The sequence below is a fragment of the Eutrigla gurnardus genome (assembly GCF_963514095.1).
Source record: "Eutrigla gurnardus genome assembly, chromosome: 4".
Taxonomy (NCBI): Eukaryota; Metazoa; Chordata; class Actinopteri; order Perciformes; family Triglidae; genus Eutrigla; species Eutrigla gurnardus.
This window is the reverse complement of record NC_139918.1, coordinates 22,314,271-22,340,802: the sequence shown is the minus strand read 5'-3', so window position 1 is coordinate 22,340,802 and position 26,532 is coordinate 22,314,271. Positions and strand designations below refer to the sequence as shown.

Below are 26,532 nucleotides of genomic sequence, written 5' to 3'. Positions count from 1 at the left end.
CACTAATTAAATAGATATGAAGATATGACAGTCACATTGTCTTGCTCATAACACTTCAATAGCACTTAGATATGCTGACTTTTTCCTGGGTGTTAAAGCTAACACGTCCCCCTAAAATGAACATGACGTTCCAATCAACACAGTCTTCTACTCAACATACAAGAACATTATCATTTTAAAGGCTTAAAGATTATCCCACAGTATTCACTGTAAACACGTTCGATGTTTCTACGTGATAGCCGTGAGATCAAATGTGACTCTGACCTGCTCCGGTTGTGGTGATGACTTTAGCCTTGCTACGAGCGCCGTCTCCCTTGGTGGTGTATGCTGCTACAGTGACAGAGTAGGTCGTTTCAGAGTGCAGTCCACTAATGACGGCCTCCTGCGAAACGCAAAAAAACCACAATGTCAGAGATTCAAAAGGAATAGGTGAGTCTGAGCAGGACCGCCTCAGTGACAGAAGACCCCAAACCCAAACCCAAAACCCCCTCACAGCACACAGCACCACAATAAAAAAAAACAGTGAGATTAAACCCGCGCCTCCATCCACTTGTACTTCCTGGATCAATTAGCCTAAAATAGGAAACAAATACATGTGAAGCATTTGACAAAGAAAGGCTTTGAAGGCACACGGACAGGACCAGGAGCTTTTCTTTGTCAGGAAAAACTCCTGGTCCTCATCGTAAGGCACACTCCGAACCCATGAACCAACAAACCAACCAAATGAACCAGAACGTCACCAGTGTATCAGTGTTCATGCCTGCTGCATGGGTCAACAGCAGAGTTTATAAAAGCCCACATATGGTACACTTTTGACCGTGGGACATATTGTAGAAACTCATTTATAAATCTTTAAGTTAAAGCTGTTACGTAGTTCTTTTTTTTTTTTATAATTCATTAGATTCTTGGTATTTATTGTCCTCTGGATTCCCATGCAAGTCGGGCTGACCAGTCTCAAGAACACAGACACACTAAGGCGGTTGAACAAATCAGTAACTCAAGTCAGGAACAAACAGACAGCAGGAAAAAAAAAAACACAACAAGCAACTTAGGTAACACAGTGTTATTGGTAACCTGCTGCAGTGCTGGCACTCACTTCACCAGACTGCATCAGGCTTAATAAAAACACACCCACACACGATGGAATTAAACACTCTGAGCTCGAACAAAGCCCATATGTAAACAGACATACGTGAAGGCACACACTCGACGACGTACATACTCAACACAAACACGCATGCATACAGAGGAACCATAATTGTTCACGATGATACGCGCAGACGTGGGCATACACTGGATACTAAGAATAAATGAACGCCTGCGGCTTGAGCACACACGCCGGAGTTAGCTGTTTCTGTCTGGGGCCACGGAGAGGAAAGGATACGCCGATGCCTACAAACCTTCCTGCCGGAAGTCCTCGCAAACTTCTCCTACTTGTTATATTATACAGCTTTGCTCTAATGCTGTTTCTCTAACTAATGAAGTTTTAATTTCCTAACCATAGAAGAACATTTAATAGTCTATATAAGCCGGTTCTGTTTGACAATGCTTTTTTACAGCCCCTCTCTTTAAGGGACATTTGGTGCTCCCATACTAGCCTTTAAGGGAGACGGGGGAGAAAATGCTAAATTACTGTATCGTAAAACCATTTTAACTTTATGGAAGAAGTCTCATTACTTTAATCATACAAAATGGCTTTAACAGTCTCAGCAGTGGCAGCCGAAGAGATCTTTTTTCCCCCTTATTCTGGCAAGGTCAAATTGGGTCTAGCAATACTTTTGAAACTCAGCAGAAATAAAAAAGCAAGGATTTCAAAAGTTTCCTTCAGAGCAAATGCTTACAGCAGCACCAAAGGGCATTACGGAGATTATCAAGTCGACTAGTTATAGAAATGGATTCTTCTCTGCAAGCCTCCCTACGCCACTATCCTCACTAGGGCAGGAAATGTCAGGGGGGAAATGAGCAGCATTGTCTGAACAATGCCTCTGACATTTTTTTTTTTTTATCGCTAAAGCACACCATTTAAGTTTTATTAGTGTTGATTTGTATTAAAAATGCCATAACTATCTGAAATCCGTCTCTCTGTGAACATGCCATGGGTCAACAAGAAATGCTAATGTTGTTGCAGCTGGACACACTACAGCAGATACCTGACAAACAGACTGCTATCGCCGAAACATGGCTGCTAAAGAAATAACAAAGACGTGAGAACAGATGTCTTCCTATGACGGCGTCTAGCTCTGTGTCTGTCAGGTGTTAATCAACACATTAAGAGGAGAGGGAGAGGAGGCGGGCCTGACTCATGCAATGTGGGTGAAGCTGAAAGAATCTGGCCATGGGTGCCGTGCAGAAAGATTTCCACTTAACTGGCTGTTATAAAATAAAAATGATCTCTTTGGAAAAGGAAGAAAACATCCAGCGACCAAAAAAAAAAAACTCCATCAACCTTTGCAGGTGGTCATAGAATTGATTAACCAGTTTTCTTCGTTTTTCTGTGAGAGAGGAAATTAGCATCTGAGGCCGCTCCAATTTATTTCTTTTAAATGATAAACCTTTTTTTAAACAACCTCCTTGCTCTTGACAACACTATTCGCTATTCTGGCAGGTTTCTATTGAATTTCCGACGAGGAACCGTAAGTGGCTCTGCATTTTTCGCTCGTGCGATATGACGTCTAGGAGGTAATAAGTCATAACAAAGGGCTTTGTGACAGCCACGGAACAGTGAGCTGCCATCCACGCAAACGAAAAGAACATGAAAGGCTGGTGGCAATCTTGGGAGATGTGTGGAGCTGATAAAACACACGGCTCCTCCCCTCAGATAGACATGTCATGTGGAACAGTAGGGGAGACAGCAGGTTAGGCGAGCCTGATTAATGTCAGCATCACACTGGGATAGTGACACACAGCCTTTGACTGCATGGTACGTTCAATGACGGGGAGGGGGGGAGACGACGACACTGCAGCGTCTGGGATGTGAGTGAATGCCCAGCTGTTACTACGAGTTTGTCTGATGGTAAAATGTGGACGTGTCCGCGATCATCATTGGAAATAATCCTCATGCTTTGTGGTCATAGCTCTTAGACGCACACACACACACACACACATATATAAAAACCAGGAATCATTAGGACACACATTTCTCGCTGTGGTTATGATGAGGTTATGATCTTTCATGAGGATTCACACCACGCGAATTATAAGCATGGCTTAAACACACACACACACACGCAACTCAAAATCCACACTAGCAGCCCCGTTTTGCAGAGGGGAGAAGAGCCTGCCCTGCAAGACAACCCAGCAGCACACATGAGGGTTACTCACATGCTCGGTGGACTCCTCAATATTCCACTGATGGGAGAGAAGACACGGGACACGGATGGGAAGAGAAATGAGTCAGGGACAACACAACAGGAAAAAAAGCACTGGTCTTTTTTTCGCTCAAAGACAGATGACTGTAGGTGTCAACAGAGTCATGCAGTAGAGAAAACACAGAGGGAGAGAGAGTGTGATGGAAGGGAAAAAGGGAAGACTGGTGTAAAACAAACTGTGAAGCCAAAATGAGCAATGGTTGTGAAATTCATTATTGGTGGTGATGCACTGCCTTGTTTCCCATTTGCCTATGAATCCAATAAAAAACGCTTTCTCCCTTAATCACAGGACACCTCTATTCAGCATGATAACTATCTCACTGTGGACATAAAGCATAAAATATGCAGAATCTCTGAAGCATTTCCTCTCTCCTCTTCTCAGATATGGAGGGAGGGCCTTTTATTCATTATATTTCAATATGTTTTCAAAATGTTCTCCTTGCTCACTGCGCTCGGCCAAGTGATTCCCCGGGGAAGTGAAAGCCCATTTCGTGCCGCGGGGCTCCGTCGGTGCCGAGCATGAAATCCTATTACCAGCGCTGCTATGCTAGCCCTGTGACATCAAACCCCATCGATGCAGAACGCAACTGCTGGTGTTTACCAGCAACTCGCGCCACAGTTCAGCTACTGCAGAGGAGTTCACTGATGGGTGGCTCGGCTGACAAGGGAGGAGAGGTGACACTGATGTGGGACAAAATGGAGAACGCAGGAGGAAGGTGGTGGAGGCAAACAATTACATCTGAACGTTGCTGCTGGTGGAGACGTGAGGGAATTAGGGATGGAGGCGGAAACCTTCTAATTAAAGGTTTGGTTCAACTAAATTTTTAAAAAATATAATACTTGGTTGAGTTTAGATTTTATTTTTCCAGATTTGAAAAATCCAAGTTGGCAATTTTCATTGTTCACCCTCTCACAATATGAATCATGGAGGTGAACGGATTTTCATCATTATAAGCTGTTCATCATTATTACCATATTTGTAAAATGCAGCTGTTATCATAAAATAGTTTGGAATGTTATATGACTACTTAGAAGATTACAGTGTGATGTTGTTAAATAAGTTTACTTGTAAGTTGCAGCTCTTCTGCAGTTCTGTTCTGCAGCTGAAAGCTTTAATAAGAAGAGGAAGTGCCAGAAACCACAAGTAATCAGCTTATTAGATGTTTTCTTGTGGAAATAAGCTTATGCCTGTGCTTTGTTTGATCCAGACCAACAATACACGCCTGGAAGATCAAATCGTATCTCAATCTTAAGCAAATAAAACAAAATCTATATTTTAGATACAATCTGGATACCACGAGGGACGATTGAGAAAATGTGTTCTTTGTAATTTAAGTGGACTAGTCCTTTACGAAGAAGAACATGAAGTTCAAACAGTAGAAAAATGCCATCAAGCCAAAAGTCAGCACAGATTTCTGCCTTCTAGCTTTCCCCTCTCTCCCTCCTTGTGTCTCCCGTCTTCCCCAAACAAAAGAAGTGAGCCTCATACTCTGCTGATTCATTGTGCACTGGTCCGACGTGTTCATCATCCTCCATTGACTGTTGGCGTATGAAAAGACAAAAGGCCAAACTTCTCCGCCCTCCTCCCTGTGGATAGGTAGTCATCAACCACCAGCTAACTGGAGCATAAGCAAGGCCTTTGTACGGTCTCAGTGGGGACTGGTCGAGGCACTCGCGTCAAAAAAACTGCTGCCGCATGCCCCCCTTATGTGGCGGGGCCCTAAAGAGTACCATTTAAGAACAGCTGCTACTTAACTCCATGAAAAACAGTTTGCGATGTGCCTAATTGCTTAATTTGTTTACCGTCGACTCCACTCAGTATGTCAACAGAGCAGCGAACACATTAAGGTTCGCAAGAGTTCCTATCTCATCTTGGGCTTAATCCCTTTCTATCGCAACTGCTTTTGCTTTCTGCTTAAATCCACGGGAGAATTATAAATTATCCCCCATTTATATTTCGAATGCCAACGCAAGCTGAAAACACATCATTGCTGATAAGCGTCGTTTGTGGAAACGGAGCGGTATAATTTGCAGGCGGGTGAATGCAAATGTGATGACATGGGCTGAGATGTGTGGCTATAAAAATGGGAACGAGGGGGGGGGGGACGAGTGATGTGGAAGAGAAGGAGCTGTCATGATTGATGGAGTGAAACGGGCCGAGGTGCTTCTTTTCTCTTTTTTTTTTTTTCGCTCTCCCCGACTCGCATTCAACTCCAATCCGAGGCAGCGAAGGCCATAGACGCAGTGAGGCATCGCCTCGCCTGATCGCTCCGACACACAAACGCACGCACACACCGCCACAACGCATGACTGGTCGGACAAAATGAACCTGGAATAGCCGTGCCAAATTAAGGCAAACTTGTGCAGAAAAGGCATAGAAACATAGACGGTGGCTGATGGCTTCAAACTCAATCACGTCATTTTTTTTCTTTTTTTATAGATGGCCGTATGAAACACATGAGGCTAGAGGTTGCCAGCGGTGGAGCAGGCTATGTGGTGTGGACGTGTCCACCCAGGTCCAGGCCACTTTCCCAACAGAAACACGCTTAGAAACATCCCGCTGTTAACGCGGCCTCTGGTTTAAATTTAGCAGGGAAATGAGGGCGCTGTGTGGGCTCCTGCTTGAAAAGAAAAGAGGCGCTTAAACCGCCCACGCACAGGCAAGCTCTCCTCGTTCTCCTCCCAGCGATTCAGCTAACCCTGAGCGAGGGTGAAGAGGCGAGAAGGAGACAGAAACAGAGAGACAAAGAAAAGGTGAGAGGTGATTCTGACAGAATCTACAATCCCACCGGTCTGCTTAGATTTGTGATTGAAGCCTGGTTGTGCTGTGTTGTAAAAGCCACCGGAATGTTTTATTTTATTTTATTGTCCTCCCGGCAGTTTCACTGCGCATCCAGTGCAGGTGCAAATTTCTTGAGAAAAATGACACGGGATGTGGCAAGACAGAAGAAAATAGATTTGTTTGTCATTATCAATTACAGGTGTGCATTTGTGGGATTTGCATGAGTCTACGATGAGTCATGAACTCTCCTCAGCCAGCTGGAACGCCCACCGCAACGCTGATCTAGCAGCGAGCATGTCTGCTCACGTTATCTGCACTGCTTTTTAAACTTGTTGTTGGGGTACGGGAAAGGAAAGACGTGTGAGAAAAGGAGGGATTGTTTCGAAAAACCAGTTGGGCAAACGTGGACACGGGAGCGCCGGCTGACTGTGTGGTCTTTAATGACGTCTGGGCAGGTCCTTGCAGGTTGGCTACTCAGCTGCCGCCTCACAGAAAACAATCTGTTGAGATGATTCAATCAAGGGTAACCATCCTGCACGCAAGCCTCTGGTAATTACTCAACCAGCTTCTCAGGCAAGAAGGGTGCAAAAGGAGGACAGGAGAGAAAGGGAGGGCCGTTGGAGGGAAGGAGAGAAAGGAAAAACACAGGAGGAGGGTGGGGAATGTCAGGTTTTTCTGCCAGGGAGGGAACGGTGAGTTTGAGAGGCGCCCCGGACGTCCCATGGAACATGAGAGCTAACTCGAGCACCTAATCGCGGCGTGTCTACTGTGTGAATCTGGCACAGGTGAGACATGGAGTATGGTTTGTACAACAAGGCGGGTCGTGTTGGGATCAGCTTTCAAAGCGCAGAAACAAAGTCACGCTACACATGTCCAGAAGACGAGCAGGAAGACGAGCAGCCCCCATGTTGTTGTCTTCTTTCACACCAAACGATGCTGTCCTGGCTGTCAAACACTGCAGTCCGCAGACGGATCACAATGAACTGTCAGCAGCAGCTGCCAGGAAACACTGCGGTGAAACAAAGGCCGGACTGTGTTTGGGAGTTGACCATTTGGCCAGGTGCAGAGATGTGGACAGGTGATATCAGCCAAAGCCTCACTCGCACATTTCTCAGCATAATGGATGTGAGATGTGCCACTCGGGGTGGCGTGACAACCACACAAAATAATACTCATTATGCATTCATCGCCGGATGCCTGGTTACATAACGGGGACCCACGAGCTGCTACTTTGCATCACTCGGGACGTGGTCCATCTGAAATGTTATTTCAAGGTGACTTCGACTGTGCTTCCCCCTTTCTGTAAAGATAAGACTTAAGACAGCCGAGTGTTTGTCGAAGCAAATGAGAGTTAAAAGCTCCACTCAAGGGTAAAGCAGTGTGTGCTGCCTGGGAACTGAACCAGCAACCTGTTGGTTCTCCCTAAATACTGCTGCAAAGCATTTATCAGCCAACGCCGCTCAGAGACACATGCGAGGCTGTGCAGATTTTTTTTTTATACAGTGTTCCTGCGGCCAGGGAGCGCTTACTTGCTCAAATGAGTTGTTTTTGTGCGAGGCCATCGGGGGTGCGAGCGGATACGTGTTCACGCAAATGTTACTCCCGGCAAACAATCAGAAGAAGGCTCTTAAGCTGGTCGCTCCTCTCCCAAAGAGAGGGGGGGGGGGGGAAGTGTGAGTGGGGTTTTTTTGGTTTTAAAATATTCATGAATCTCTGAATCCCTCTTAAGGATTACAATCTCTCATTCATCTCATGGTGTCACATAGCTTTGGGGCGATTTGGAGCAGCTTGCATTAATGCGTAAAAGGGCGGTGTCAGGAAAATAACTCTAATTTATAAACATGGTAACAAGGCAGTGCATATGTATTACTGCTAAAACCCGCAAAGAGAGGTGCATTGATTCCACTAAGCCTCATCCTGATGTAACACATATAAAATATTTAATAGCTATTACTGTAGAATTAGAATGGATCTTGTTACCGCCGCTAATCCAAAGCTGTGGAAGCAGGGGTACTAATTCAGAGTCAAATGTCACAGAAAGTCAGGAGGAAGATGAAAAAAAAAAAAAAAAGAAAGAAAAGAGGGGTGGGGGGCAGCAAATACCATATGTGTCACCCGGTATGGAGGAAATGAAGTGTGAACTCGGAGAATGGAAGGGAACACGGGAGCAGTGGAGAATGAAAATAATGGGAAATGAACAGAAGACAGCTATCGACAATGAAAGGGGAAAGACTGGACAGCAGTAAGACATCATCCAGTACCTGTGCCTCTGGCAAAGCAACGTCCATGATGTTAGGCTGCCCTCGCGGTTCACCGTTTTCAAGCCGGGAGAAAATGACTTGGTAGCCTCGGATTTGGCCGTGCTGCTTCCCCTGCAGGGGTGGCTTCCAGGTTACCCGGATCGCTGTGGAGTTTATGGCTTCAACCTCGAGCTTCCTGGGGGGCGCTCCTGGCACTGAAGGCCAGAAAAAAAAAGGAGGGGGAGAGAGAGAGAGAAGAAGGGAAGGCAGAATGTAAGAGTGAGGCAGAGAGAGAGAGACAGTGAGAGAGTGAGAGGGAGGAATGAGTCAGAATATGCTGAGTTGGTGATTTTCCCTACTTGACTGTGTTTCTGATGAGAAGCCAAAAACTAAATGACTCCTGAGTTTTTTTTTGTTACACACTTGAGTGCTCTGTTGAAGGAAGTGATACTATTTGGCTAATCAACATCATCTCTACACAGTTCGACCTTCTACATCTACCGTGTCCCCAAAACACCCCACGCAGGACCACAGCATGGGGTCTAGCGATGTGTCTGTAATGCCCTTGATTTCAGTATGAAATTAGCTGTGTTGCTGCAAAACTTCAAACACATTAATTATAGACGACTCTCTCAGGGAGCAGCCGCTTTCTATCACACTGCAAACAAAACGAGGGGAAGAGTGAGCGAAAGAGGCGAGAGCGACAGAACGGGACGAGAGGGAGAGTCCTGCTCCACTTCTAATCCCTCAGAAGAGAGGGAAGAAAAAGGAAGAAGGCAGTGAACAGGGAAAACAGGGAAAACACAGGGAAGTAGTGCAGAGTCATAGATGTAAGGTGTTAGAGGAGAAGGTGACCTTTGCTACCAATGTCGCATCGTCAACAACAGTGAAGTTAGTGAAGGGAAATAGTGACAGGCAGCCCCAAGCAAAAGAGTCTGAGAGAAGTCTGCTCAAGGGGGGCGGTGTCAACCTACCATCCTCTTTGGTTCTCATCCTCACCGGGGCACTCTCGGGGCCCGGGCCCACATCAGTGTGTGCCCTCACCCACACCTGATACTCAGTCCACTTCTCCAGGCCCTCCAGCAAATAGCTGGCGGCTTCGGCGCCGATGCCCGTCACCTCGTGCCGCTCCGTGTCCTCTCCAGCCAGGGCCTGGTAGCTGACTGTGTAGCGCACGATGGCGCCGTGGCGGCTAGCGGCGGGCGGCGCCACCCAACTCACCTTGAGGCTGGTGGAGCTCAGGCTGACCAGGTGTACATCCTGAGGGGGGGCGGATGGGGCTGCAGGGGGGAGGGGAGCACAACAACATGGACGGGGGGCACGAATCGAGCACACAAAGAATAAACACAAGCACAAGCAAACGTCAGGCAAAACTGGGGAAGCTTTTTGTACGGCAGTGACATTTAAATGTAATCTTCAAAACATCACTTTGAGTTTCAGGACGTGTGTTATGTGTAAAAAGAATTAAGCTACATATGAATCCTTATTTGTCACCATCAGATTGTTTTATTCGGGATGGAAGATGAAGTGTGGCATTAGTCCTTCAGTAAAACTGAACTAATGTTGCCCAGATTCAGATTTGATTCTGAGTACTTGATGTTGAAGTGGAGCTAACCCTTTCCATGTTTTGGATACGTCATGTGCCTAATAATGGAAGACGATTAAGAGTCACTTTCTGAGCTGGTGAGATTCACAAATAATTTGCTCTCATACTGATGGTGGTACATTCATTATATCTCAAGTTTGAATAATAATATTACACTGCATACAAAAAGCTTCCACACTAAACAGGATGCTTCCTCCGGACTGAGATTGGCTGCAAAAAAAAAAAAGCACATTACCAGGCTACTGCTATAGCTGTGTTTGGCACTGCATTTATGCGAGAGGCCATGAAACGACGGGGTGAGATGAACTTAATATCAAATGTGCCAACATTTTACAAGGTTATGTTTTTATAAAGACGCAATTGGTCCCTAACGGCCCTCTCTGTTGCCTTCCGCATGCAGAGCGAGCGATAAACTGGCCGTCGATGTGCAAGTGTGTGAACAAGTGCTTGACATTGTTGACTGGTTTTCACACATTGGTGCGGAAGCTGTGGGCTTCGTGGCGGCGTTTTGATAGAGCCTGCTCGGCGCTGCAGCTGAGACACAGGAGGCCGCCTCCCAAGTTGTGCTTGAAGCTATCATTTCATAATCAATAACATTCATGAACATTCCAGCTTATTGTCATCTGATTTGTAGCCACTGGAACAATATTGGAACAATGTTGTACCAATACGGTTTTGGCCTGAAACTACTGTCCAATAATATTGACAATTCCATTATATTCTGCGCGTATCACCCTGCTATGGTTTATAATTACAAACTCCTCTGGCACAGCGCAGTGCGTGTAGAAACACAAATAAGAGGTTTCCAGTTAAGAGTAAGTCTGGAATAATAACTTTAAAAAATACATTTACAACAGCCACAGCATAAAATATAAGCAAACTCTCAAGTCCAGAGGTAAAAACAGAAATGAAACCATTTTAAAACTAGAATGACCGTGAAAACAACCATAACAATGCTACACATTTCATGCTTCCAACTAAGTCACAAACTATTCACTTCTACAAAAAAAGGGCATCCTCAAAAAGAGAATAAAATGTACCACGAAAAAAAAATCAAACCAAGGTGTTCTCGCAAAGCATGACCATGGAAATACATATTTAATAAGCAGAGCAATGAACAGTTTGCTAATGCCAGAACATGAAGTTCCACCTTTCCAAAACATTGGAGCGTAGAGGGAAAATAAGATTTTCATTCTCACCCCTACCTATCCAAGCTAGGTCTATCATAAGAACACCACCTGAAGTTGCTAATGATGTTGCCCGAGTGTGTGTTACTAGGAATGAAAGTTTTCACTCGTGTTGGAGACCTCCTTAAGGATCCCAAAGACAAACAGGAAGAGACAACCAGGACCAGCGGGGCGTTTTTTGGGTGATTTTTATTCATTAGAATTTGCTTTGATTTAATGGTCTGACTCCAGAAGAGTGAGAGTCGGGGGGCAGCTGGTCTGTGGGCAGCTGGAGAGAATCAGTGGGGGGAAACGCAGCATATAGAGCTGGCATATTCTCTTCTTTTCTCACTCAGTGAATTAAGGATTTATTTCAATCAAACACAAGTTGGAACTGTTTTTTTTTAAAGTTTGTAAAGTGTGTTTTATAATGAGTTAAGCCTGTCTTATTTCGGTGAATAAAATAAACTTTAATTCAGAGGTCGTACAGTTGAATTTTTTCGAGTTAGTGTTAAGAATATTTCCTTCTTTCACATTTAGAGGATTTATTTTGTTTATATTACAAACATAGCGAACCCTTTCAATTATCTTAACCACTGTTACTGACTTGCTTTTGTAGGTCGTCAAGTCCTTAACTGAGTAGCAGAGTTGCGGTATTTCATTATAAACACACAGCAGAGTTATGTTCATTGCTCTGAATCTTAAATATATGTATATATACGAACCATTTAAATGCAGCACTAGAAAATGTCACCCTTTCCTGCTGCCTATTTGCCTCAGAATCTTCCCAAGGCTGCGGCTTATTTCATGCACACCATCCCTCCTGCTGCATGAAATCCAAATTCAGTTTTCCAAATTCTGTGTCCTTGTGACTCCTGCCGTCAAGAGGCCCAAGGACACAGACTCATCACCACTCATGAGCTCAATTGACAGTTATATAACTCGGTGGTTGTCAGAGGTGTTAGCTCTTGGACGGATTTGTCAGTCCAAACAGGCAGAGACTTCTAAAAGAGAGATCCACACCCTCTGTCCAACTGACTTACTTCTTTTCTAGACTACTACAATAATGTAATATGATATTTAACCCGCTGTAATAAAGCTCATCTAAATCTGATCCTTCCTTTTACGGTTCTCCACTGTGTTATGAGGCCTCCACAGTGCAGTATTTAATTACATGTATACCATTTACAAATTAAAGGTACAACAATGTGAACCTTTTGTTTATAATCAAATGTAGCTCTGGATAGGGCAAACGCCAGGCACAAATGTAGGGAATAGAAGCCTCCTGGGTGAAGTGGTGCAAGCATGCTGCCACCGCAGCAAAAATAACAGCAGTCAGCTGACGGAGTGACATTTTGAGTGCTGGCACTGTAAAAGCACATACTGATATGAGAGGGGGAAAAAAAAAAACAGCACAGCTCACAAATGTGGGAACAAGACACATTAAACGTACCTTTGACACTGAACACAGGGTCTGCCCTCAGATAGATGGACAGGACGGTTAGTGTAGGTGACAGAGGGGAGGTGGTGGAAGCGCGAGGCTGACCGCGTCGGCTGCACTGTCAGCGTTTTATGTTGTGCTGTAATTGACTTGACATTGCCAACGTTGCCTGATTTAACTCGACGAAACTCAACTTTCCCCTGCCTAGACCTAAACCCGCTTCAGCCGGCCGTGGGTGACCGCTGCTCTACAAAATCTCTGGTTAGTGGACAACAAGGACATGAGACAACGGAGAGAGAGAGAGAGAGTTGACTTACTGGACTGTGCAGTGCGGGCCTGAATGGGCTGAGTGTAAACGCCTAAACCCATCTCAGAACGGGCTGCCAGCGAGAAGCGGTACAAGGTGTCAGGCTTCAGACCCTCCACAGCGTAGGAGCCAGCTGGGTTGAAGGTCACATGTATCTGGAGGGTTTAGACAGAAGGATGTCACTCAGTTAAGATCACAGACAGTCATACAACTCTTTGTGTGTTTACGGCTACATGAGGCAGTATTTGTTGTATTGTTAGAGCCAAGATCTCTTTCCTATATGCATACAAAGTAGAGAATGAAGCCAAATGTGAGAGCGACTTGTTCCAACAAAAAAACGTGTCCTCTCATCAGGTGGGGAAGGTGCATTACAACAATGACATTGGTGCAGCCGAGGCTTCACATTCAGAGAAACATCATAAAGAGCAGACGGACAGATATGTAGTGAGGAAGACTGTATCTAGAAGAGAAAATGAGGTCAGACAAAAGTTAGAACTCCGTGTTGTTATTCTAACCTTGTTCTCCGAGCCGTCCTCCCAGTACTGCAGCTCATACTTAGTGATGGGGTCCTGTACAGGCCACAGCCATGTTAGCAAGATGCGGCTGTCCAGCTCAGCTTCAGCATCAAAACTGGACGGCTGGGCGGGGACTGGATACAGAGGTTGAAGAATTAAAAGAAATCGTCTCCACATTGTCAGCAGCAATAACCACATGTTACCTGTGGTTACCTAGAAGCCCTGAGGGGCGTCATTGGGCATCTTTCAAGAGTATATGTGAATAAATCTCTCTCTCTCTCTTTACCTGCCTTCCTTTCTAGGTGAGGACAACCTGAAGCTAATTAGGATGGTCACGTAAAAGAGGGGACATTTTTTGACTTCACTTTGCTTTGTAGAGCCTGCACAGCACAGGCGTTATTCACCTTTTGGGGATTTTCTTGTTTTGTTCCCCAACTCTTTCCCGACCCCAATCATGTCTTTAGACTTGCTGGGTTTTGTTATTTTAGTTTGGGTCAGAGATGGTAGTTTAGTTATCGGGTCTTTTATTTGTTCAGTTAAGTCATTTCCTATTTTGATAGTTTAGGGGTGGAGAGCTGGGTTCTTACAGCCCACTGAGATGTTGGCCCAGTATCTTTTGGTCTGTTTGGCCAACCCCTTTTGTTTCTCTGATTTGTACCTTGAGTATGTTTTGTCTTTTTCAGTAAAATATCTTGTTTTTAGGTACAACAGAGTCTTGCGTCCTTCATATGTTTCGGTCTCCACCCCTACTACTACACATTTAGCCTTATGAGCCCTTTTCACATGTGTTGTAGGTAAATACATGTAGCATTAAAGCCTTAGCTGTGATAAATACATTCCCAATTCTGCAAGCAAAATTCATTGAATGTACGTTCAGTTATGCAGGCTGCTACTAAGTTCCTAACCCGTTATACGTTGAGCATAACATCTCATAACACACAAACCACATGATCGGGTTCTTTATCAATGAAAAGTGTATTGAAGTACACAAGTAAACAGACAAATGGATACATAATGAATGAGCACACTGAATACAGTGATGAACGATTAATGAATGATTGCGGACGTGCGTATGATAAGTATATGATATCCTTAATGTTGGACTATGAAAATGATTTCATGCAACATTCAACCACTGAGACTTTAAGAAGAAACAGGGATGATTGTGAAGCAGTTCAATATTAATTATCATTTTAGGGGAGATATTACTTTTATATATCTTCTCACCATTATCACAATACGATACGAGATCTGCTGTCGGACGATATATGTAAGCATAATTGGAGGCAATTACATGAACATACACTTTGATTAAAGCAAAGAACCACACACAGTGACTGGCTGCTCACCTCCCTGCTGGGTTTTGACTTGCAGGATGTCAGAAGGTGGCCCGTCACCAACAGAGGTGAAGCCCAGCACCCTGAGGCTGTAGGTGATATCAGGGGTCAGGCCTGAGATGGTCGTCAGACTGCTGTCGTCGGTGTTGTGTTTCTGCCAGGCGCTCAGTGGAGCCGTCAGGTCCGAGCTGTAGTAGACCCGGTAGCCTCTGATTTGCCCGTTGGGTTCCTCGGGCGGCTCCCACTGTACCAGCATCGTGCTGGCACTCAGCATGCGCGCTTGGACGTGCAGGGGTGGCGAGGAGGGGGCCTGTTCACCGGTGCGCGTCTCCACGGGGTCGCTGGGCGGTCCGCGGCCAATGTTGTTGACGGCCATGACACGGAACTCATACTCAGAGTAGGGGCTGAGTCCGCCGATGCTGTAACGGGTGGTTGCCACACCTTCCACCTCCTGAAAGCCGTTGTCTGAAGACTTGGCTCTGTACTGGATCATGTAGTAGGAGACAGGTTCTGGGTTTCCAGAGTCCCAAGTGAGAGTCACGCTGGTGGCTGTGGTTTCCGTCACAATAAGGGAGGTGGGGGGCTTTGGCAAGGCTGAGGAGAGAGACGGAGGGTATTAGCTTTCATATCAAGAATAGACATTTAGGACTTGTGGGTAATTTGAAAGAAATTGGATGTCTGACACATTTGAAACCATGATTCTCAAAATGTAGGCACAATACAGCTCTCGTGGAGAGAAGGCATGGCTGGTCATGTAATTCTCTGTTCTGTATCTCATAGCACTGAAATGATTGTTTCATAAGCTAATCCTTATAGTGCTGTCAGCAGCCATTATCCCCAAATGAATAGAAACGCCAGACTGAAATTCCAAATTTGTCTTTCATAACCGGCCTGGACATGACTCACAATGCAAGAAAATTGCCAGAGTGGTTGTCGTTGTGACTGCATAACACATACAAACAAAACAGGGTCTTCATCACGTCTTTCTTGAAAGAAGCGGGTCTGTATTACTGTGGCCCCATTAAACGACTGTATATCGATCAGTTGAGTGGAAAGTGGGATCAATACAGAGGACAACTGATAAGAGGGGCTGCAACAGTTAGACAACACACTCACGTAGCTATATTCACACAGGTGGGTAGGAACACAAACACTTTAATGCAGAAGGGAAGGCCTTCACTAACATGAAGAAAGGCCCTTTGAAACTGGTATATTTTGTTTCATTATCGAACTGTGGGTGTCTTGAATAAACAGCAAAGGTTGGTCACGCCGACAGCTGGTCTGAACAACAGCCCTCACCTTTGACAGTGACCTGAGCGGTGGCTTCGATCATGCCCAGAGAGGAGATGGCCACGCAGGTGTAGTTGGCCGACTCGCGGATGTTGGTGACCTCCAGCACGTTGCGTCCCAGCGGCATCTCTTCCTCCTTGGTCAGCTCCACCTGGCCCATGGTCCACTTGACGTAGGGCATCGGCGAGCCCACCGCCACACACGTCAGGTTGACGCTGCCGCCTGGCATCACCTCCTGGTTGGTGGGCGGGATGGAGAATCTGGGTGGGACTCGTCGCACTAAGGGGGACAAAGAGACGTATAAGTAGGAGAATGTCAGGTGAATATGGAGGTTTTTATGTGATCTGATGAAGGGTCTTAGCCCCACCACGAGGCTAAAAGCTAACTCAGAAAAGCAAATTGAATGGAGGGCAGATCGCTTTTGTCCTAATGTGCAGGCGGGCACAAAGGGAAGAATAGGACTGTCACAAAATGGCAATGGAGATTCATAAGAAAACTTTGAGGGGGTGTTTTATCCTCTTGCCTACAAAAGGGGATATAATCAAAAACTAGCCTAGAAACTATGTCTGGCACTCTTTTGTCAGAGTGTCAAATGGAAGAGAGAGTTGCATCATTGAGAGACCCCGTGGAGACGGTATTGTCTGATTTCTCCTCCTGCTCCCTCTCTCTGCCTCCTTCTGCTCAGCCTGTCTTTCTCCCTCCCTCTCTCTCTCCCACTCTTTGTGCAGTTCTGATATGCAGATAGGCTGACATTAAAAAGGGTTCCCATGGAGACAAGAAGGGCCCGTTGACGTCGCCAGGGACAAGGCAAACACCGATGCAGCAGCACCATGCAATTCTGGAAGGCTGGCCCAGAATAAACAGGCAGCCAGCATTTACATATCACTTGTTTTCTGTCTAAATAAAGATACCCGAGAAATGGCTCCCGTATTTACACACTTCAGATCTTTTCCCTTCGCAACTTTTGGCAACCATGACAAACTTACCCGCTTGACATGGCAACGGAAACCTGACTTGACAGTGCTATGTGAACATCCATCAGTGTCAGGCCACGTTAAATTTATGACATGCTGAGCATTTCCGTAGCAAGTGCTGAATGTAAGAAGAAGGTGCCATTGCTTCTTTAACCTTGATTATGGAGAAAATGAAGCCAAGCCAAACATTTAGTCCCCTGCTGAGGACCCATTAATGCTGTCCCACGACTGCCGGTCGTATGTATTCAAAACACTACGGCAAGAAACTGTCCCAGCAGGATTTATACTGCCGGTTTCCCTTAATGCACTGCAACATCTCTGTGTCTCTCTGGGAGGAGAAAAAAAACCCCTTGACTGTAATTGCTCTTTTGCACCAGTCTCCATGAAAATTCCATAGACTAAACAGTGCTAAGAGCAGTCAGTCAATGGGGCCTGTGTATATTGAACACTTAATGTTGTGAATAATTCATGGCGTGCGGTTAAGTTTGGAGAGGTGCTGTGGAACAAAATGACTAGAGGGCAGGTAATTGTTATTGATTCCCCCGAAGCCTCTCTCCTGTTGAGAGCGGCGTGGAGAGACGGGCTCCGGGACTCTATCAAAACCACAAAATAAGCCCCGTCTCCACTCTGCATGCCTGCTTGCTGGATACCTATAAATTTAACTGCCTTGACAAAGTGCCCAAGGATAGCAGAACCTGTCCAGTCAATCTATATCGGAGCAAACTGGTAGAGAGTCAGCGGGCTCCCAGGCTTCCTGGCAGCAGCACCGGGGCTGTGCAGCAGCCATGATGGCCGATCATCCCCACCGTCAGCACACTGCCAGCTCCTTCTTAAATATTCTATAGGTCAGCACTTTGAGCGGCAGTGTTTTGCAGATGGTACAAGGGGAGACATCATTTCCAAAACATTAACTCCCTCTCTTGGACAATGTCAGTGTCACCATCCATTAACTTTAAATCACAGGTTCAGTCTGTGAATGTGTGGACATAACAAACTCATTAATAATAACTGGTGTGCTGCAGCGTTGTGTGTAGATGAGGTGGCTTCTCGTTAGCCTAACAAGTGGCTGTTCTTACATCCTTCAGAATCTTGGTAGAGGATGCCCATGGCGGTAAAACAGACATAATCCCCCGAGAAGAGCTTTGTCAGTTCTGATACCCATGTCCCTCAGTGGGAGAGAAGGGGTATTGCTTCCTAAATACCTGACAGATCCTGATGCCGCATGAATACAGGAGTAATCCATCACACATGTCTGACGGGCCTACAGAGGCAGATGGGAAATCTGAAGGTGAAAGGAGCTATAGCTTTTGGTGGATGTGCTCGATATTGACAATATGGCCGCAACTGGGAATGCACGGCTGCACGACACAACAGAGATCTAATAATGATGCGAGCAAACGTCACGGGCACTCCTTGTGTGTCTTGGCAAGGCTCATTGAAACACAGTTCAGGGTGTGGCGTTGGAAGGCATGCAGGTGTTATTCAGGGATCATGCAAACAGTATCACTATCACGGAGAGCTATAATTAATATTTTGTCAGGGTAGGGATGTCGTTGTCTTCATCACAGGGTCTGGAAAGGATGACTGACCTCACCTAAAACTCTGAAGGAAGGGGATTAAAAGTGAAAATGACAAACCTTCCCGCTGATCTGTTTGCAGGTGAAGTGATGTGATGGAGGGAAGCGATGGAATGAAAAGATACAAAGTGGAGAGGAAGACAAGACACAGTGAAACAGAACAGTGTTTCCATAGACACAGTGGGGTTTCGTGATATGGCACGGATAGGCAAAGTAATGCACACATCTGGTGACAGGGAGGACAATCGACTAATTATATCATCATTAAAAAGAGACTGAAAGAACTTTTCTTTCTTTCAGTCTTTTCATTCAGAAAATGTACCTGTGTAGATCATTTTGTAAGTTTCCCTCCCTGACACACACACACACACACATCATAGAACAGTCTGAGGATATTTGGTAAGAGAAAAGCCCAACTGCAGCACTTAATCCTCTGTGACATATTGTCATGTCACATGGATATATGAAGGAGTGCCAGCAGACAGAAGCTGACATCCCTCCTCCGTTGTGGGATAAACACTTGACAAACGAGTGCTCATGCTCAATCGCAGGACGCTTGTGATTCTGCCCACGTCGGCGGAGTCCACCTTTAGAGGAGGGTCACCGAAAGCGTCCCGCGGCAAACAAGGTGCGCAACTAAACACCTACAAACAAACACACACACTCTTAATGGATGATAAGTGGAAGGACAGAAATAGATGTACAGACAGAAAGGGGAAAAACCATCCATGAGCAGACAAATAGTGGCACCGTTATTGACGTTTCAACGCTAGAAATGAGCGTTCTTACCAGGGAGGATGGAATTCTTAGAAGGTGCTGAATTTAATCCAGTGATTGATGCTTACAATTTACTCAAATGTTAAAAAACGAATATTTTTCTTTTACATCACAATGGGTTGACAATTGTCCCATTGTATTTATTAGTTCACAGTCCAACTGTCGTTTTAATTTTGTGCTTCGGCACCCATCAGCACTGCAAACTGTAACAGTTGTCAAATGACACGTTTGCTCCCAAAGCTTGCTATGTTTACAAGTTTGAAAGTAGGTGTCGTAAGTCCCTAAATCCCCCCCCCTGCTGTCTCAGAATAAAAAAAAACAACAACAAGGAACAAGAAATGAAGAGGGTCACGTCAAAGGCCACTTGTCTTGAGTCCCTCCAGTTTTAAACCCTATCAAGCAGCCCTGTGATAGCACAGCCCCAGGTCTCGTCTCCTCATTCCTGCAGCAGTAACAAAGACGGAGTGAAAACATGACTAGAGCCTTTGTTCTCCATTCCAGACAAGTACACTTTTAAAAGGTTACGGTTGGTTTGATTTCTATCTCTCCACTGGTGTGGTGAGGCTGGCGGAAAAGTTGTTGTCGGGGCCAACGGGTTGACAGCTACCTGGGTGGTGTTACAGACAAGCCGGGCCTGGGGCCCCTGCTGGCGCCACGCCACACAACAATTGTAATTACCTCTGTGGGGGGAAAAAAGGCTGCGTTTGCACCTGTGACAGGCATGCCCTGATTAATAGACAAGACTTGCATCCCTTCCTCGCCTTTACGCTTTGGCTGACTCCCACCCCCTGTCAAGATTTACTGTAAGATCTAAACCTTCTGGATGCTGCCGTGGTCCTTGAGGAGGATTTTACCTCTGATTCCTCTAATGCAGGAGGAGGTTCTGTCTGTCGGGAAAAACATTATTTGGATACTTCCTATAAGAAAAAATACTGATTACATACATTATTAGAGCCATTCTTAGTCAGATTTCTTTTTTTTAAAATAGCACAAATTAATTTCCTATGCTGTGGTTTGTAATTTTTTTGTCATGGGACAGAATAGAAACATTGGGCACTGCTTCACTAATTTTATCTCGTAGATCAAAAAAGTAGCTTATATATCACACACTACTGTATATGCTTTTAACACAATTATGAGGTGATAGCCGAATATATCTCCTTCTTTCCATGACACTTTCACTCCCTCCCTCCCTCACTCCTCCACCCACACAAACCACTGGAGCAGCTATTCTGTTTCATGTACATCAGACACAGTGGTGTCATCCACAGGGGCTGACCTGGACTATTCTCTCTCCTATACCAGCTCTTTCCAGGATGGCTACAATGCTTTTCCTGTGCCTTGAATTAGTCTGCTCACAGAGTCACCACAACACAAACAAATCCTGAAACTCCAGACCCCTCCATGCCTTTAGGAGCTCTGGGTTGTGCTTGAGAGGGGGGTAGGGGGGGTAATAGAGCCTTTCGATACAGTCAAAATAAAAAAGAAAGGAGGCCCGGCTTTCAATGCCAGTGGAGGAAATGGTTTCAATGCAGCTGTTTCACAGAGGCTGCACCTGGTGGGATTCACAGCCAAACAGGAGGTTGAGGTTATTCCTACTATTGGCATGTGAGGAATGGCAAGGCAAGGATAATGGTTAGAGATGTGGTTGAAGGACAGAAAAACACAGAGAGAGTGGTATATGTGTGATCATCAAACGTGGAAATTACACAACCATCAAATGCCCTGTGTTTTCCGCTCCGTTTTCTGCTCAGGTTGAAGGTGGGCAGAATATACTAAGATATTACCCCGATAACAATTAAAAAGGTGTAATTTGTCCGACCTTGACAGATGCATCCAAGCTGAGAATGAGAAAGATGTCAATGAAACACAGCCTGCACACTCCTACACACTCCTGTGAAGAGTTCTGAGCATGCACAGAAACGGCAGAGAGAGCCGTAAAGATGCATGGTCACCGCTGAGCGAACGTATAGAACGACGGGACGTTTCATGGCGGTTTGTGGTTTGATAACATACAAGACAACAGACACAACAAATTCATTCAAGAGTTGAGAGAGACATTTGACTTTACCTCGCACGTAGAGATTGGCAGGAGCGGAGTAACGGGTCCCAGCACTGTTCATGGCAACGCATTCATATTTCCCTTGGTCCGACTCCTCGCTGTTCTCAATTTGTAGAGCTCCTGCATAGAGGATTAACAACGTTAGCGGTCTTGACAGTCGTGGAATAGGAGATGTCATTTGGCATGACGCCAAAGCAGATATCTGTACAGTGACTGGTAGAGAGCCTGTAGTCAACTAGTCTTACCCAGTTCACGCTTAATTAAGTGTCTCGGACATGGACGCGGTTTTATCCAGAAAATGCTTACGACAACATGAGCGTTTAGCTGATTTGGCGAGTTTAATGGAACCGCTAACAGAATATTTGCATAGTGATGTCAAGGAGGAAAAAAAAAAGACCACGACTGAATGTTTTTTTAATTAATTATCTGAATAACATGTCACAACCGTCAACGTCTGATTAGGCCTTCTGCTTATGGAAATACTTGACAAGCCAAAGTGTTTGTGTCATGGAGGATTATTTCTAGACGACGAGGCTGAGCTACGCTGCAGAATGACCACAGAAAAAGCAGAAGAATAGACCATATCTAATCAGAGGAACTAATCAATCTGCTGCTTAATATCAACAACCGTGCATTAATGTGTTTTACACAGTTCTAAACTAAGGATTTTACTTCAAGATCAAGAGGAATTTATTAGAATTTTGAGCCGAAGGTAATTCATTTTATTAAAAATGCAACCAAATTTAACCAAAATAAACTGTAGACTGATGACTCAACTGTTCTTCTAAGTCATCATTTTCTTGATGGCCTAAGATTTTGCTGCAAAGCAACTGCCACTATCTTTTCCTAAATGATTGCTGACTATGCATTTAGCAGTTAGGTCATATTAATTGTGTTCTTTCAACACCAACTATTTCACCCTGTCTCACAGCAGCCCCCAGGGGAAACGCTCCTCTGCCAGATGGCTTGGATTTGCGTTTCACCAAGAAACTGTAATCATGAGAGAGAGGGCTAACATGTTGTTTCTAACAGAGCATGAAAGCCCAGGAGACCTGTCCCGGTGTGGTCCTTTCCACACCCCATGTCCATTACAATCATTGCGACTGCATTGCAAATGGTTGACAGGTGAGACGAGTTATAGTTTGAGGAGGAAAAAAAAAAAATCACACTTAAAGCCGCAAAACTTACCTGCGTCCCACAATTAAAAAAAAAAAAAAATACACGTTTAAAAGCAGAACTAGTTCTCTCTGCAGTACATTTATAGTTCACAAGTGAGTGATTTATTCAAAACAGCATGGTACTAGCATGAAAGGAGCCAGACACCATGCAGTTTACAAATGACAAAAATACTCAGCATAAGATGATGTGAGGATACTTTTTTCACATCATGCAGTATGAGATGAATGCAACAAACAGGTTCACCACCAACCTAAGGGGGGGGCTTGGATCACGGTGAGGCCAAAAAAAGAGGAGTGAAACAGGGCGGGGCAGCGCCATGTGATGATATCACCTCAGATCTCATGACAACATATCTCTCCAAGGTGTTTGCTCTACAGGCTGAGCTCATTGCTGTCTGATTCAGCACTGACATGCACCTGCATACTAATGCCGGTGTCACCAATCTGTCAATCTGCCCATTCTCTCATGGGAGAAAACAGCGTGAGCACTGCAGGAATGTGGAAGGTGACTGCTATGGCAGTTGTCATAGCTGCAACACTAAACCCCTTTTAATTACATCCCAACAACCCAAACACTGGCAGATCTTCTACAAGCTCATCTACATTTTTACAGGTGTAGAAATTACATGAAGGGCACAGAGGCTGCCATGAGCCTGCCTCTGCCTTAAGCCCGAAAGAGTGAAAGATCGAATTGAATATGGGTTGTATTATGAGCCAAGGATGCGCAGACGGTGAGGGAGACAGCTGGTAGCTCCAAATGCATTCAGCTTACCCCAGAAGTCCACTATTTACCCCACTGTTGTTGAAGGGAAATCATGCTTCCACTCGGGGGAAAAGCACATGATTACCATAAAAAGGGGCTGAAGCTTCCACCTTTACAATCTTGACCGGGCATCCTGTTCCCATGCTGGGGGGGGAAGAAACGCTGCATAGGCTGTATGCAAATGCAGCCATTTCAGTTTACATTGAGGCTGTATGGAGGAGGCAGCAAGATCCTCTTGTGGCCACAGTGGCCTTTAGTTGGAAATGCAACTCCTCGCCCCTTTTTTCGCTGAAAAGGGCTGAAAGCTGAAAGATGTCTCCGTTTGAACGCGAGTGTATTGTGTGTTCAAAAATGTGGTTAATTGCTTACACTCTCAGAAGAGTTGTATGAATGCTAATTGACAAAATAACACCTCGGACTTGCTTTTGAATGTCCATTCTCCTGGCATGAGGGTTGGTGATCATTTGCTTGTTAGGGAGCAGACAGCAGACACGTTGGGAAGAGACGAGGGGGGGCGTGGAAGAGGGTGGGTTTGGCGTTGACGCCGCAGATGAACCTGGCGATGTGGCGTTTGGTTGGGGGGGGGGATGCAAGGGGTCTGATGTGGATGTGAGGAAATGGTGTGGATGTGAGGAAATGGTGTGGATGTGAAATTACCCAACACACTTGATCATCCTTACCTCTAATTGGTGTACCACCTAGGTGGGAGTAATTTTGATGCAAACAGGGTTGAGAGATTAGTTAGTAATCCACTTATAGTGGGAGAGAAAAACATGGCTTCTGACAGGCCACAGATAATAAAAAAAGGGATACAGAGTAGAAGCCACTTAAATGCAATGTGACAAAGTTCAATGTACTAAATCAATGCTATGAAGCAACCTTACATTGTGGACTGTACATGCTGTCTGTAAATGGTCCATTCTTTCATGCAAACATTTTGAAATATAATCCTGCTACTTTTGTATTTGCAGACAATAGTTACAGCTGCATTCTCGTAGCATTATAATAGTTTGCAATTTAAGCAGACTCTTTTATTGAGCTTTTTTAATTTTAGATGGCCTGACTCTTCGTGTGGACTGCATTTGTGCAGAAGGCAGTTAGTAAGATGGGCAAAAGAGAAGCATACACAATAAATAGAATGAAGGAAGAAGAATTCCAGTCAAAGGTATTACATTGAAAAAAAGTGAGAAGTTAGTATCTCTGCAGAGTAAATGGCTTGGATGGTGTGAAAAGATAGACCAAATGTGTCTGTGGGCTCACTAAAAATCCAGCAGTGTGTGATGCAAAAGGAAGAACTAGGTCTCTGCTAAACTGTGGCAGCAAATGAATTTGCTTTTCTACGCCATCGCAAAGTTGGCCTCATTTCAGGTCATGAGCAGTAAATGTAAATCCTGATATGGCAGCAGATGTCAAGAAAAGGGTGGTGGATAAAAAGAATAGTTAGTCTTAGGGCATTACATATCAGCATATTTCCAGGCACTCACTTTTTGCAAAAAAGAAAACTAATTAAAAGTTTACTGGTAGACGTTGACAAAAAAAATGAAGCACAGTTTATCCTTGTTATTAAAGACACGTTCAAACAATTAAGTAGCATTTGTGTTATTATAATATATGTGAGGAATCTGTAACTTATTTAGGTTGTGCTTGTGGTAGAGTTTTAATATTGCATGAATATGGACGCTCCAAGTGAACATGCTCCAGTGACCTGTATACTGCATCCACAGGGCAGCTCTAGTGCCAGGCTTTTTCTCTGGAGTGGCTCTCATCTTTACTCAAACCTCAAACCTGCAGTCTGACCTGACACTCACTAAATGAGCTAGATAGAGCGGGGAGTCACAAATCTGGTCAAAAGCCACTAATCCTTCCACCTTGCACCTTTTTCCATCTGATCCAGGTCAGGCCAGCACTCTTTATTTATCAAGTGGACTGCTGCAGTGAACAAAGAAGCGTCTGATGCTAATGCATCATCGGCTGGCCTCATTGTCACCCGGCTGCATGTTTTTAAGGGGATTAGGGATTATTTAATACAGTGAAAATGTCTCTTTCTGTAACTCTGGAGGGTCACGAGCTCATGAATCACTGTCAAAGATTGCAAACGTGCAGGAACAACTTCATTCCAACTTCTCTGTAACTTTATGAGTGGCTGCAGCTGTGAGGAATAACATTCTGTAAGAACTCAAGGTGACATACTTTGAGTAACACTTTCATGTCCTGTGTGATGAAAAGGAATGCGTCCTTCATGTCATTCATGACAACAAAGGTATTGTGTTCTATCCCATCATCCTCGTGTCTAGCACGTCTCATGTCTGTTGGTATTTGATGGCATCTTCTGCCGTGAAACTTGCCTTTGTTATATTTACATTAACTGTGTGTCGTGTACAGTAACACCATGAGGGCATTGAATTAGATCAAATCAAAGTGTACCTGAACGAAGCTGTTTAATACGCCCGTTGCTGCTGCTGATGTCCACAGGAAGCATGTCCTTGTACCAGGATATCTCTGGGTCTGGATTTCCGCTGGCCGCACACAGCATGGTGGCAGTTCTGGTCCGCTCAACTACCTTCAGCTGGGGACCCATATCGATCGTGGGGAAGCCGTGGGGGATCTGGGTCTCTGGAGGATTGGAAAGACAGATTTTTTAGTAATTTTCAGTAAATCGGACAGAATACAGGCTTTGAGGGTTGAGTGCATCAAGGCTGTTGAGCTGACAAGGAGGATAAAAGGATGAAAGAGAGCAAATGCATTTCAGATGAAACAGGCCGAACAGCAAACAAAAAGCACACACATAAAAAGTAGTGCAAGAGAGAAATATAGCCCTGTGGAATTTAAAAATTGTAAAAAAAAAAGATCTCTGATTGATTATCATAGTAGGCTTCCTACCCGGCACGGGGAGTCTCAGGTTTAGACAGAGGAAGGATTGCAATCTGTCTCTGGGCACCCATGCATAAATGAGCCGCCTTTGGCTTAGCAAGCTAAACAAACCTATTTGAATAATCCAACTCATCATCATGAAAGGAACAGCATATCCATGACAACACGTGAAGCATAATCCTTAAATCAAAAATGTTGTATTCTAAGGTGAAAGGCTTTACTAAAATATATACTGACTTCATAATCATAAGATTAGAAAAATATGAACAACATATAGT

General features: G+C 44.8%; 1 protein-coding gene across 12 annotated transcripts in view; it reads right to left on the bottom strand.

Annotated features, from left to right (window-relative positions):
• The window catches only part of ptprfb (protein tyrosine phosphatase receptor type Fb), a 154,754-nt gene that overhangs the window by 43,436 nt on the left and 84,786 nt on the right, over positions 1 to 26,532 (bottom strand). For 2 of the 12 annotated variants that reach the window (XM_084008634.1, XM_084008640.1), the window contains exons 5-14: positions 25,808 to 25,996; positions 21,440 to 21,562; positions 16,062 to 16,331; positions 14,775 to 15,356; positions 13,426 to 13,559; positions 12,921 to 13,065; positions 9,365 to 9,670; positions 8,412 to 8,605; positions 3,322 to 3,348; positions 265 to 382 (exon numbers count right to left, since the gene is read on the bottom strand). In XM_084008634.1, coding sequence (XP_083864760.1) covers positions 265 to 382; positions 3,322 to 3,348; positions 8,412 to 8,605; positions 9,365 to 9,670; positions 12,921 to 13,065; positions 13,426 to 13,559; positions 14,775 to 15,356; positions 16,062 to 16,331; positions 21,440 to 21,562; positions 25,808 to 25,996 — 2,088 coding nt within the window. The remainder of the gene's footprint in view (positions 1 to 264; positions 383 to 3,321; positions 3,349 to 8,411; positions 8,606 to 9,364; positions 9,671 to 12,920; positions 13,066 to 13,425; positions 13,560 to 14,774; positions 15,357 to 16,061; positions 16,332 to 21,439; positions 21,563 to 25,807; positions 25,997 to 26,532) is intronic. The other 10 variants (XM_084008638.1, XM_084008642.1, XM_084008639.1 and 7 more) reach the window with 6 other exon arrangements.